Source organism: Symphodus melops (genome assembly GCF_947650265.1).
Source record: "Symphodus melops genome assembly, chromosome: 16".
Classification (NCBI taxonomy): domain Eukaryota; kingdom Metazoa; phylum Chordata; class Actinopteri; order Labriformes; family Labridae; genus Symphodus; species Symphodus melops.
The window spans coordinates 5,183,295-5,197,797 of NC_136706.1; the positions used below are offsets into that span (position 1 = coordinate 5,183,295).

The 14,503-nt window shown below is 40.0% G+C and overlaps 1 protein-coding gene across 2 annotated transcripts in view; it reads left to right on the forward strand.

The window, feature by feature from the left end:
- ccbe1 (collagen and calcium binding EGF domains 1) overlaps positions 1-13,818 on the forward strand; it is a 30,306-nt gene extending 16,488 nt beyond the window's left edge. The window contains exons 3-11 of one of the 2 annotated variants that reach the window (XM_079365089.1): positions 3,766-3,818; positions 4,082-4,216; positions 4,889-5,026; positions 6,242-6,342; positions 7,805-7,913; positions 8,526-8,665; positions 10,444-10,479; positions 12,413-12,448; positions 13,296-13,818. In XM_079365089.1, the coding sequence (XP_079221215.1) occupies positions 3,766-3,818; positions 4,082-4,216; positions 4,889-5,026; positions 6,242-6,342; positions 7,805-7,913; positions 8,526-8,665; positions 10,444-10,479; positions 12,413-12,448; positions 13,296-13,571 (1,024 nt within the window). In that variant the 3' untranslated portion in view covers positions 13,572-13,818. The remainder of the gene's footprint in view (positions 1-3,765; positions 3,819-4,081; positions 4,217-4,888; positions 5,027-6,241; positions 6,343-7,804; positions 7,914-8,525; positions 8,666-10,443; positions 10,480-12,412; positions 12,449-13,295) is intronic. The other variant, XM_079365090.1, reaches the window with a different exon arrangement.
- The last annotated feature ends 685 nt before the right edge of the window (positions 13,819-14,503 follow it).

Here is a 14,503-nt window from a genome sequence, read left to right on the forward strand (position 1 = left end):
CGGCGGCAAAGGCCATGTTTCTCATTAACCAGCATGCTCTTGTTTGGTGCACTGATTGGAAACTACAAAGAGCTCCATCTTTAATTACCCAAGATTAATCTTAAAGATTGAATCACTCGATTAAAATCTAGAACACAACGAAACATTCACCTCATGCTCTTTGAATGTCCCCCTGGGCATCTGTATTTTGACAGAGAGGTATTTTTGTTCTGGCCTGTTTCTGCTGTTTAAACACAGGACGAAGCGCTGAGGTGGACTGTTAAAAAGCTTTTAGAGAACGGATGCCAGATATCGACTCAGACAGTCGCCTGCAAAGAATCGATTCTGATTAAACAAAGGCATAAGTTCACACACTTATCTACAAAGCATGTTTATAAAAAGAGCTGTTCTGGAGGAATTTACTTGGCCTTCAGCACTGGAAAACATCACAATTTTACCCCAAGCAACTTCAACACATGTCAATCTCAAAAGTTGTGTTCGGACTGGAAGCCACTCCTGCAGCTTTAATCATTGCCATGACATTTAGCATGGCAAAGTCCTCTTGTGAAAAGAGTTTGACATCAGTGTATTGTTTTAAATTTCCCTCAAACTGGATATTTACATTTAAACAAAGGTCAAATTTCAGCACGAATCAGTGATGTATTCATCATTTTGTCTGCAAGCATCTCACCAGAGTACACAGCTATGGATGTGGAGCGTGATGTAACAACAGCTTAACTCTCGAGACCCTCCATATCAAAAGACCTGACAGATCTTCACCCCCATGCTATAAATCATGAAGCTGTTCTGAGGTGATTTTACTGCTTTAGTGCCCCGACCTTCAGCTTAGTATCCATCACCCAGAGTCATTACTGGGCATGTTATTTTAACTTGTAGACGGGTCATATCATCACCCTCTCGGTTGTGGATGTCTACCTCTCTGGATCTGTCTGTTTTCATGTCGTCATGTCAAAATATAAAAGGTCATCCGAGGGACAACATACGGAGTCGACAATTCAAAATGAAATTATTTTGTTTGAGTGAAGTTATTCCAGATACTACTCCTATTGTGATCTAAAGTAATTTAATCTGCAAAGTAACCAAATACCAATTAGATTTTAGATTTGTTTATTTTACGATATAACATAAATAAGAAAGTAAAATGAGGTCGAATCTTATAGGACTAATAAGCGTTTCCCTGAATGATAATTTGATCAAGATAGTTTAGTAAACGAACATCAACGCACACTCGGATCTAGTTTCCATGGGATGTTGTCGCCTCTTTCATGATCTTCTGGAAACGGACATCGATGTTTGTTTTCTCGGGATTGTTCAACTGACTCTGGTTATTTTGCTTCGCTGGTTATTTGCTATAACGGCCTTGTGTCCTCGCGGGGATGTTATTGTGACGTGAAATATTGTTTCACACAGGAAAGCATCCTCAGATCAACTCTCCCAGGGTGTTCAAGTCTGTGCTTCTCCCACACACTTAAAGAGACATACATTGGTACATTTTGAAGTAGAATATTATTTTCCTTAAATAAGAACTTGTGGCCTGCTGCTCTTCCCTCCTACAGCATCAGATGTGAGCCATGACTTGTTTGCTGCAGGCTCAGTTGGAGCATCAAGAGCAGTGAGGAAGTTTCTTACATCCCTCTTAAATGTTCAGTTGTATGAGTCCTTGGCTGCTGTGCATATCCTGTGAAAATGACTGTAAACCGTGTACAGCACACTCAATGGGTTGCAGTGGTGCAGAGTCAGTGATTTACTTTTTTTTATGTATACATGTGCTGTACAGTAGGGTTGGAATCACAACAGGCCCCACAATACGATATAATCCTGATACTTGAGACACGATACTGTTGCGATAAGTATCGTGATATTGTGATATTTTTTTTAACTGTATATTACGTCCACTACAATATACTAAATCAAGAACTGTTTTGTGTCATGGAGCTTATTTGAAAAAATGCAGAGGCTTTTTATTAGTTAGGGTAGAATCCGTTATATGTTAGGTCAACATATTTCATTACAGTGTCCACTGGTGCACAGTGGAAAGAGAGAAGTAACATGAACCAGCCACACAGCCTGGTGCGTCTCAGAGAAAGATTGAAATCCACTGTGGGTATGGTAATGCACCCACTCTCAGGTGCAACTGGTTCTTAAAGGAACGAGTCCTGACACTCTGGTTTGACTCATGTTACGCTCAAAACACAGCCATGAATAATCAAGTGACCTAATCCTACCTGTGTGCCCTACACCTCACATAGCACCCAGACTGTGGGGTGCTTCACTTACTCGGGTGCCCTCTCAGATGAAGAGCTTTCGATCGTTTAAATAGAGCCCATGTGTTGTGTTTTTGACCCATTCAGCTAGTTAACAGAGTTGTAATCCCTCTTCAGATATTGGACACTTTTACATAGCTGCAGACTCAAGTCTTCTCCTTTCAGATAGATAGATAGATAGATAGATAGATAGATAGATAGATAGATAGATAGATAGATAGATAGATAGATAGATAGATAGATAGATAGATAGATACTTTATTGATCCCGAGGGAAATTCAAGGCATCCAGTAGCAGTATACAGACAGGCAGGACACAAGACATTAGTTACAATACACACCCACTGTCCCCCCTCCCCTCTGTATACAATAATCCCCCAAACAAGATTTGGCAGCCCCTATGTGACTAAGAGTAAACATAATTACAAGTTAAACCTGTACAGTTAGCATTAGCATTAGACTCTCTCATGGTTAACCTGGCTGACTATGGATGAATCACATCACATAAAAAGAAAAGAAAATCGATAAGAAATCATCGATAAATAACATCAGTTGTATTTGAGAGCTCAGTATATGAAATCACAGAACCAGCCCATAAAGTGTCCCTATCATCCTGATCGCTCTCAAATAAAAGCTGTGAAGCATTACAGGATCATCTTTTTCAAAGTGACTCTTACCACATCGTGTTGCCATGACTTCATGGCATAATTACATTTTTTATATCACCTCCTGTTTGAAAATAACACCTGGTAGCACTTTCCTTCAGAATGAGAGTAAGGGGCGTGTATGACCTCACAGTTATGATGGGAGTTGTTCTGATAAATCATTGGTACTAAATGTTGTGATGAAGATGGTCTTAGTAAAACTTAACGCAGATGTCAAAGGCAAAGTCTTTACTTTCTTTTGCGTTATCTTATTTCATGAAGTTGTTTTCTGTCCTACACACACGCACTTCTACTTTTTGGATGAAGAATGAGGGTATTAATCATAGCCTGTATATTATAACATCAGATCTGAGACAGATGTGTGGATTAGAAGGGGACCTTTGAGGAACTGATGTGATAGAAACACAGAACATACATAAATAGTGAAGTATTTGGTCAATAGCTAGGGATTCAATAAAGACTTTCTTTCATGAGAAATAAGAAATGCAACTTAGCAAGCTTACCAGGAGATTTAACCATGAATGTATGTGTTACCAGATCTGTAGAAATACCCAACGGCATGCAAGGCAAAGATATCACAAAGTGTGTGTGTTTGTGTGCGTGTGTGTGTGTGTAGTCTGGAAACATCAATCTTCATGACGATGTTTCCAATATTAACAAACACAATTGTTTAAACAGACAGGATCACGGGATCACGCACAATTCTGCAGATCCTGAATGTTACATGCCAAACATTAAGCAAATTATATAACATCTTCGGACCAATTATATAATTGTTCAATAATCTTGGATTTGTCTTCATGTATGCACATTTCTCTTTCTTTCCTTTTTTTACAGAAAGAAATGTTGCAAGGGCTTCAAGTTTGTGTTGGGCCAGTGCATCCCTGAAGGTAGGAGAACAGTTTGGACTGCTGTGTTGTGTTGAGTGTTTTTTTTAATATTTTTTTTATGAAACTCTCATTTATCATATCCCAAAAGGTCTTCGATGCACTCCACTGAACTTTCTCTTGTTCTAACCTCACAATACAGGCATGCTGCCTAAAGTCTCGAGCTGAATAAAAAAAACAAGCTAAATTTAGAAATTCAGTCGATGGATTATGAAATCGCTCGTGCCTGTGCTCATACTTATAAACTGCATTCTTCACTTCTGCAGACTATGATGTGTGTGCTGACGCTCCCTGTGAGCAACAGTGTACTGACCACTTTGGGCGAGTGGTATGCACCTGTTACCCCGGCTACCGCTACGACCGTGAACGCCACAGAAGCCGAGAGAAGCCCTACTGTCTGGGTGAGACTGTGTACAACCTCACATCATGACAGACACTCCCATGACAGACTCGTCATCACCGTGTGTTGGCCTGCTCGAGCTCTCTTTGACATATTGCTCAAAACCAGAAGCCTTTTGTTTTCTGTATGTAAGGAAGGCAAACTTCAGACGATCTCTTTAAATGTTTTGCTCCTCTCTGTTGGAGTAACAGAAATGTAGCAGAAAATGTAATCTAGGCCCTGACCGACACTGAATCCCTGGGGCCAATATCGATTAAAAATGTATATATTGATCAAGTTCCCTAATGCTGATGCAATGAAGGAGTAAAGCGAAAAAAGGTTTCAGTTATTCAAGATAATTTCCAGTTTATTTTTCACCTAAACCATGTGTTCATAATTTATTCAGGATTTTATCTGGATTTGTTTTTGGGGGTTTTTTTCCGGCATGGTCATTTTAACTGCATTCTTTTATTTGAATTGAATCAGACAAAAATAGCATTACATTAATGTATGAAATCTGAACTATATTATGCTGTCAGTTTAGTGGAATATTCATTTAATCTCTTTGCCAAATGCTGTTTTTGATTTGTTTAAAGAGTGTGCAGGTACATGGTATGCAGTGACTGTTCTGTAATTTGCCTTGTCTGTCTTCAATTTCCTGTTCTTTGTCCCTGCCTGCCACTGCAACACACAGACATCGATGAATGTGCCGACACAAACACGACTGTCTGCTCTCAGATCTGCGTGAATTCCGTGGGGAGCTACAAGTGTGAGTGTGAGAAAGGCTATTTCCTGGAAGAAGATGGTAAAACATGCACCAAGGGGGAGAGAGGTGAGAGGAGTTTTTTGTTTTTTTTACGAAGACATTTTCTCTTTATTCAAGGGCACAGCTGACTGTGATGTGGGGCTGACTACACATTGTTATAAGAGTGTGTGTGTGTGTGTGTGTGTATTTTAGAATTAAAAAAAGATGGGGGTACTGCTAACATAGACACCTGGTAGTCATTACACATATAGCTATTGTGCATGTCAGAACAGTTGAGGCTCTCAAACATACAGCTGCCCCCGTGACTCCTGGTTTTGTCTCATTTAGGGAAAACGTCACAAAAAAGGTTTGGCGGTAATAAGGTCTTTTTTTTTTTTGCCCCAGTTTCAGTTGCCAATGAAGCGAACGGGCGCAGCAGATTTGCTACTTCCTGAGTCCTCCCATGAGTTTATCTTCCATTACCTGCCTATAATATTTCAGGAGAACCTGGAGAGTGAGAACGTATGGTGCATGCAGTCATGCTCCTGCTTTACGTCCTGCTGCTTTGTAACATAGAGGGGAAAATAGTGTCCAGACACATTCACTCATCCGTATAATTTATACACTCATTGAATAGGGCCCGTTCTACAGCAGGCCAGAAACATAACCAAGATTTCTTGTGATAAATTGTTCTCCTCATTTTGTTTTTTTTACAGTGTTGTCCAACATCTACGGTATGCTTAACCTTTTAAGATGAAATAATTATAGTGGATTATCATAGGATAAAACCTTCTGAGTAGTTTGTTAGTTCGTCATCAGTTTGTCATGTAAAATGTGGTTATTGCAGAGCCACAAGTTGGAGAATAGTCATGTACATTTCTTCCCCGAGACTCTGAAAACTTTTACAAGACAACCTTTCTGTCTGAGTGAGATTTTATGTGTAACAGTGCTCAAAGAGTCATAAAATACAATTTTATAGCTATTCTGCACAATAAGCTACTCCTAAAAATGCAAGAGATCAGCTCTCACAGTTCTCGTAATTTGTAACAACTTATAGAAAAGTCAACAGGCTAGCAGTATGTGCACAAGGAACAAAGACTCCGGCCGTTTAGCATTTTTCTTTCAAGTCCTGATCACAATTTTGGACATTAAATAGGAATAAAAAAGAAACTTTCATCAGTAAACATTTTTAAGACACGCATTACTCTTAACCTCTTGGCTAGGTCTTATCAGAGGGTTTTTACCCTGATTTTTTTTTCTTTACTTGTAACCTCTGTAACTTGTTTTCTTCGTCCTTCCCAGCAGTGCATCTCTTTGAGAACGTGATGAACGCTGGGAGCTGCTCAGCCACGTGTGATGACTTCCTTCAGATCAAAATGTCTGTGCTACAGCTGAAGCAGAAGGTAAAAGGAGAAAATGTAACTCAAAGCTACATTTTGTTTTCACACACTTTGATATATTATACTCCATTTTATCTTAAAGCAGCATAGTCTTCCATCCTGTTGCTTTTTAAAGTAGATTATACTTGAGTGCAGAAAGGCCCCGGTCAGCATTAAACTCCCCTCTATGATTCAGCTGAATATAAATGTATCCAGATCTGTTATTTTCCTTCATCATCACCAAAAGACCTAACTTTATCTCTAAGGGTTTTATACCTGACTTGACTTCAGGAAGAATAACAGACAGATTTTTACAACTCTCTCAAGATTTATTTTAGCCCTTTATATCCTTTAAAAAAGCATCTAAAAAAAACTTCCTCGACTGTAGCTGATACATTCTTTTTCATAAAGGGGAATTCTTGGGTAATTTGTGTGAAACTCAACAGAGAGCTTACGTTTCCCTCTGTGTAATCACAGGCGTCTGAACCTATCTGAGCCCGAGTCTGTCAACAGTGGCACTCAACACCTTTGACTGGAACACATAATTTATTGCTTCCAGCTGTGTGGTCCAAATGCTGCTGCAGCTTAACAGCATATGACTCTTTTTCCTACATGTTCATAGACTTAAAAAAGTACTGAAAGTTTGCTGTGCTTTTTTACAGTAAATTAGACCGTATATTCTCATATTGCAGGGGGTTAAAGTTTGAGTTTAAGATCATACTGTGGGCCAAACACCTGTGCAAGATCACAGGCTACAGTCTTGCATAATACTCTCTGATCAGCAGGTGAACCATGACCCTTATCAGTGTGTGTGTGTGTGTGTGTGTGTGTGTGTGTGTGTGTGTGTGTGTGTGTGTGTGTGTGTGTGTGTGTGTGTGTGTGTGCGGACATGTGCTTCTACCTCTGAGCATGAATTCTGATTAGCAGCTCCTCGCAGCATAGCGAGGTCCTTCATGTGTTTCCCTGCGGGATTGCCAGATCCACATGATGTTACACAGAGATCAAAGTTAACTTTTTCCCTAGGATGCCACTCAGCATACAGAACAGGGACTCTCCTGGTCTCCCTGAATAATGCAGAGGGGTTGCCTTGCCCTCCATCTGTCTGGGTTACAGCTTGTGGCATTGTGCAGATGGAAGATCAGCTTTCATCTCTGGCAGGGAATATCATTTTAACATAATCTCACTTGAAGCTGGCCCTTCGGTGGGTAATTTTCCTGTCCTGTTTGACAGTGCAGGCCTTTATGAATCATTATATGTAGAAACATTTTAGGTATGACATCCAAATTGTGCAGTTACTGTTTGCATTCTGATGTTTGACATCACAATTTAAAACAAAGGGGAAAAACTACAACTTTGCTGCCACGAGAGAATTTTTGTATTTTTGTTGGCAATGATCTTTATTTGTTATTTAACTCATTCATTTAAATGTAGCCGCCTCCTCATTGATCTGCCCAATCGACCTTTATATTCTGCATCACTTTTTAAGATGGCCTTGCTGTCAAACAGTGCGGATGTCCCTGAGCAGATGACCAATGAGAAAATCCTGACGTCGCCCGTATTTTTACCAGGGCCTCCGGGTCTCCCAGGACCTCCAGGTAAAACACATGAAACTCAAACTAATAAAACAGTTTCAGGCTCAGCATGAATGAACTGGACTCCATCCAGCAAATATGGTTTGAAGCATTAAACATTAATACAGCCAAGGCTAATGGGAATGCCATTAGCTCTGCAGGCTTTTGGTCATAAACCATAGTGTTGGATAAATTACAAGTTTGACCTGATGATGGTGCTCAAGGGCGACATGAATCAGAATTTATAGTAACAAATTCATTAGTTAGCAAAGATGTTACTCAAACCCACAAACGGCAACAGCCTTTAAGGAATAAGAGGAAGAGACAGAGGTCACATATTTTGGGCACCTTTAATTTCTACACTCAATTTTGTGCCAATATATCAGAGAAAACTTCAACTTATTTCAGTGCCTGTCACATGGCAATTTTGGCGTCATCTTTGTTCAATAAGTAAAGTTTTAAGCCTTTTTTCACATTTATATAAAGGTGTGCTGTGTGTGAGAGAGACACTGACAGCCTGCTTTACTTAATTCAAACATTAATTAATCTGAGTGCAAATCATTTTGCGATCTGTGTCTGCCCTTTCCTGTGATCACTTGTCTTTTAGTTCACCATTACTTGTCTCGGTTGTTTTAGGAGATCCAGGACCAGAGGGGCCTCCAGGGCTTACAGGACTGTTGGGGGCCCCTGGGCCTCCTGGTCCGAGAGGCTTGATGGGACCTATTGGGCCAACACCTGACCTGTCCCACATCAAACGGGGCCCCCGAGGGGCTGTGGTCAGTTTCCATCCTATTTTCAGTCATCAGAAATCTGTAGTTCATTGAAGTGTTAACTGAAGCCGCCTTGTGACAGTCGATATGTGAAATAAAACATCCTTCTGCATTGAATACAAGATATAAATCACATGTAATTAATTTGGGCCATTGCTCATATTTTATAGCCTCGTTCTCTGAATCAGCCAGTATGAATGTGTTATTGTTCTTAATATCACACCCACTGCTCTGGCGTTTCCTTTATAGTCGACATGTTTACTTCCACACACCTGCTTTGTGTCACACAGCATCATAACTAAATATCCTGATTACATGTTTAAGCTAACAGGCCACGTTGATAGTGAAGCTTGAGGAGAGTTCTGAATAATTGGTCTTCATGAACAGAGCATGAGAAGTGAGTGAGCAAGTATAAAAACTGAAAAGGCGCTGTCACAGAGACAAAGACATTTCCTGCCCGCTCTCTCTTTAGGAGGTTGGTTATAAAGAAAACAGTTTTGCAAGGTGAAAATAGATGACACATGGTAACAGCAATAACAACAGAGAGAGAGGCTGAGTCCATTTAGAGCTTAAGATGTTTTCTTTGGCTCACTGGGTTTAATGCAGTGCTCGCTTATGCGGACAAGTGTGAACCCTCAGAGTTCGAGTGTGGGACCTGAATCAAGAATGTGCAGGATGTGGCTTTACAGATATATTTCTAGTTTTTAAAGCTTAAGTATTTACACAATTTTTGTGACTAATAAATCAGACTATTAGCACCTTCAATCAGTCAAATCCTGTGTGTGTGTGTTACTGTTTGTTACTGTGTGTGTGTGCGTGTGATGGGATTTCTTTTGATTCTCAGCTCTTTACATTTATGAGCTGTTAACACATTTAATCAGTGCACATGTTGGTGAGATTAGGTTTAAAGGGAGTTTTCTCTCCACACACAACGATCAGATTCTGAACACATTCATGAGGTTCGGCTGTGAGGTCACATGTGTTAGACCACATGTCAGCCTTTCAGAGATGATGAATATGCTCCAGTGTTGTGTGACTCTCTTGGCTTGGCGTCGATCAGAAAATTGGCTTTCCTCCCCACACAATGTCTTCTCACTTCTCCAATGATGCTTGTTCTAGGAAAGAGATCAAAGCACCGTGTACCCCAGAGCTGACGTCATTCAGAAAACACCTTCAGGCTGGTACAAAGTTAATGTCAGATAATCGCTGTTGGTAAAGCATTATGAATATGTCAGTTTCGATTTTGAATAGATTTAGAATTAATGAATTTCTGTAAAAATTTTGAGTTTTACATAAACATATTTCTGTTTGGATGGAACTGGCAGCCCAACACGTTCAGATAGGCAAGACTTTATTGATAATGTATCCCCCCCTATTTATTCTCTAAATGCTCCCTGACCAGCGCAGCTAGTACCTTCTCTAACAAACTAAATTTAATGATCAACAACCTTCTAACTGAAAACTCTTGTGGAGGGGAGGCTTCCAAATCGGGATTGAAACATGTTTTTAGCCTTGTATACCTTTGTTTTAGAGACAGGACAGTGGATAGAGGCAGAAAACAGAGTGAAGAATGACATGGTGGAGAGGAGCAACAGGTCGGATCCGAGCCTGCAGGATTATGCCTTCACACATGGGGTGCACACACTAACCACTAGGCTACCGGCATCCCGTGTGAGAGATAATGAGATTGAAGTCACTTCTATATTCACAGCATCCGAACGATCGACTTGTTTGTCTTTTCAGAATTAAAGGAAACAACATGAGTTATTTTTGTCATTTAACAGGGGTCACCAGGAGCACCAGGAAAAGATGGTCTAAAGGTATGTTCAGATGCAATTCCCCCTTTATCTTGCCCTACAGTATGTTTTTATCATTAAAAAGGTAAACTTTTGTGTCTCTTTGGTCTCTCTAACAGTAACATTGTAAACCAGTAGACCAGCTCAGGGCCCCTGAAGCAAAGCAGTTTTCCTTTTGGCAGCAGAGTCTGACTCTTGGCTTACTGTGCAGGACCTCTCTCAAAAGAAGCGCAAAGATTTTAAAATTAAAAACCTTCAGCTCATCTATCAACGTGATGTCTGTTGAAATATTTTGCATAGGGTGAAAAGCACACTTACGGTGCCAGGATTCCCGTCAGAATCCTCAGCTGGAGTTAGCACTGCCAGGTGAGCCCATCACAGCAAGCTGCTACAAGTTGAAAGAGCATAATAAACTGGTGTGCACAGTTTGAATCATCAACCAGAGAAAAGTTATGTAATTTGTTGATATGAGCAGAAACAGATCATTGTTATTTGGCGAATGAGTGGTCAAGTTTAGGTTCAAATATTTATAACTACTGTGGACTATTGAGCTAAAGTTAATTTGATTTTACATCCTGCCAAAGGATCCCTGTATTTTTAGAGTTTAGTCTATCTTAAACAACATTTATCTCACCTTTTAACACATTTGTTCTTCATCCTGAGTCACAACAAGTAACATACCAGTCATTTCTTCGTTAGTATTAGTGTAATGATTTTTAGACATCATGACACATTTGTGGTTTTCTCATAGGGTTTAGTGAGCTGCTTCTCAAAAAGCCTGAGGCAAAGTTTCGAGGCTGATTTAATTGTGGGAATGATGCTTCAATTGGAAAAGTTTTACAAGGCAGACTCCGAAAGAGTTTTATCTCCAACAACCAAGAATTTGGTTTTTGAGGATATTTAACTTTTGAATATTTTTATTTTTTGGATTTCTGAAGCTCACTCTTGAATCTAGGATTCAGACGTCTAAGGTATGCTGAGAGCAGCTTCTGGTCTCGTATTGGCTTTTCATCTTGTTCTACCCGTATCAGTATTTGCTTAGCTTTGTGATCACGTATGGAACAACTTAGATGCATCTGCTGTATTGACATAGTGCGTCGGTGTTCTCTCAGTACTGCTCCATGTTTGTGTGGATAGACAGGAGGGTGATGGTAATCTGTCTCTCTCAGTAACAAATCCAAACCATCTGCCAAAACACTCACAGCCCCACTGTGACCCTGAGCGTGGCTGACAACCACAACAGTTAGGTCACCCTGTGCGTGTGCTACCGTAGGTCAACGAGCTGCCGGGATACCTCACGAGTACAGAACATTAAGAATGATGTTATCAACGTAAACTTTACATCAGCCAAACACAAAGGATACAGTCGAAGGAAAAGTTCTAACCTCTGCAAAATAAATGTATGTCCTTTCTTGTTTGAATGTGGGAGAGAATATCTTCTCGCTTCTCTGTATAAAGCCATAGCAATGATTTACTTAGCTTAAATTAGTTTAGCATAACACGAGAAATCAGAAGAAAATGCTTCCCCCATAATCAACCAATATAAAGGTGTTAGATTTCCACTAAGTCCACATATTAAAATGAAGTTTCAGCGTGAGAATAATTGCTAAGCGATAGGCTTATTTTTCAACTTTGAATAAAAGACAAGCTAGCATGTTATTATCTGCTCCCAGTCTTTATGCTAAGCTAAATGCTGCAACATACTGAAGGCCTAGCAAGAAAATTCTGAAATGTTTCACCAGTGCTTTAATTTGGGCCATAAAACCAAATCTGATGAGATCATTTTTAAAAATCCACAATTAACATGCCGTAAGCACTGGAACAAGTGAACATTGCTGGACGTGTTGTCTCACTTGAAAAAAGCTGACTTGACCAATATGAATTCTTCTCATGCTTCCCCCCCCCCACCACCCTGACTGTAATTCATCTAAGCTAAATATTTGTTTTGTTCCTCCAGGGGGAGAGAGGAGCTCCTGGGCCTGTTGGACCACCAGTAAGTTCCTATATTGATGCTTCACTATTGTTACTTGTTACCATTATCCAGAACAATACTGTTAAACATAAGGATGAGTGGGAAACAGACCACTGTGGACATTGGACATTTAAGGACACAGTTTGGAAAACTGTCAAACACAAAGTAAAGGATACGAAGCCCAAAGTAAGCATCATCCCCGAAGATAAACACTAATGATGTTAGCGTTAACAAAACCTAAAAGAAGCTCCTTAAAGTGAACCGTGCTGGACTGAACATCGGTCAGTCAGATCCTTTGAAATAGTTTTCTCTCTGGCTTCTGGATAAGTAAAAGAGTTAGAAGAAAATGTGATGACTATTTTTTTCCCAGTGAAATCCAGACTATAAATCACAATGTTATATAAGACTCATGGGGGGGTTTGTGTGCAGCTCTTCCTAGTGCAGCCTGTTTGCTGATTGATAGTTGAGCTCTCAGCTTACGCTAAAGTTAAAAGTTGGGAAGGAAGGACCCACCGCCCTGCCCACCTCCGTCGGTCACTTGTTGTCTATAATGAGTGTTTTCAGTCAAACCAGCACTCCTCAGCGTTATGTTCTTTACGGTATACCACTGTTTTCTTTAAACGCATGAGAACCTACTGAGGAAGGAAAACTGCTCAAAGTCGCTATCCAAGCAGTCTGCAATACACAAGGAATGAGGCAAGTTTTAATGGCATCAGGTCATGTGCAGTGGGTGATGGTATGACTGCACTTGTTGTTATAAAGGTCCATGTCTCAGCATTTTATTTTCATATATTGACCTTTGAAAGAAAACATTTTAAAGACAATAAAATACATAGAAAAAATCTCTTTTGTTATTCATCACCCACAGGGTCCTCCAGGCTCCTTTGACTTTCTGCTCCTGCTCATGGCCGACATTCGCAACGACATTGCTGACCTGCAGAGTAAGGTGTACGGGCGACCGGTGCACTCACCAGGGGAGGACTTTCCGTCCGTCCCCGACAGCTGGAGGGAGAACCAGGACAGTCTGGACACAGGCTCAGGTGAGGACTACAAGGAACCCTCATCTCGAACAGGCGGGGGGTCTAAGAGGAACAGAAAGAGGAAACCAGCTCATGAGCACACAGACTTTGACTGGAATATTTAAAGAGAGCGAGTTTTTAAAACAACATACCATCAGGTGTAAATATTGAGGAGTGTTTCTATTATATTTAACTGTTTTCAAACAGAATGAACTGTAAACCTTTTGATCACAGATGTATATTTTTGTATGATATATAGATTGTGTGTGTATATTTTTTAACAAGATGAGACTGTGCAGATGCATGTTTTTATTTAAAATGTTCCGAAACACATGGTTCCTTCACAGCACATTAAACACGTCTCTCATTAAAGCACTTTCTCCCTCATTACTTTTAGAAAGTATTTAACTCTGTTTCAAAGTGACACAGAAAGTGAGCCACCCAACGCCTCAGGGATGAATCAAAGATGTGTTCACAATGCATGAATGACTGATGAGCTGTTATGTGACTTTACTGCTGTAAGTTCTCATCTGGAAACGTCACTGTTTTGTTCAGTTTCCATGGCAGCAGAGTAAAAACAATTAGAAGATAAGACAGAAAACTGTGATTGGAAACTCAAACCACAAGTAGAGTTGTTGTCACTCACATACTTATAATCATAATGATGTCCAGAGCTGCTTAATTCTGTTTGATTCACTTCATTTACAGTTCTATGATCAAAGAGTAAAATAGGAAAAGACTCAGCTTTATAGAGTCCAAGTCAGTGATGATCTAACTTTGACTGAACTCTGGCGGCCCCAGACATCCAAAAAACATACTATAGATTTCTTTTTAATAGTTTTTTCTATTGTTTTGCAAGGAAAAATGACCATCATGGTAGTCAGTGCACAGGCTAAAAACTGTGTTCAGTATATTACAATATACAACATACATTAAATTAATCAATACATTTACATTTCAGGACACCCAGTTTGAATTTTCAAGCCTGGCCTAAACTCTCTTTACAGATGCTGTTCAGTCTGAGAAATCGAAAGTAACACATTCGAGGTCCAGCTTC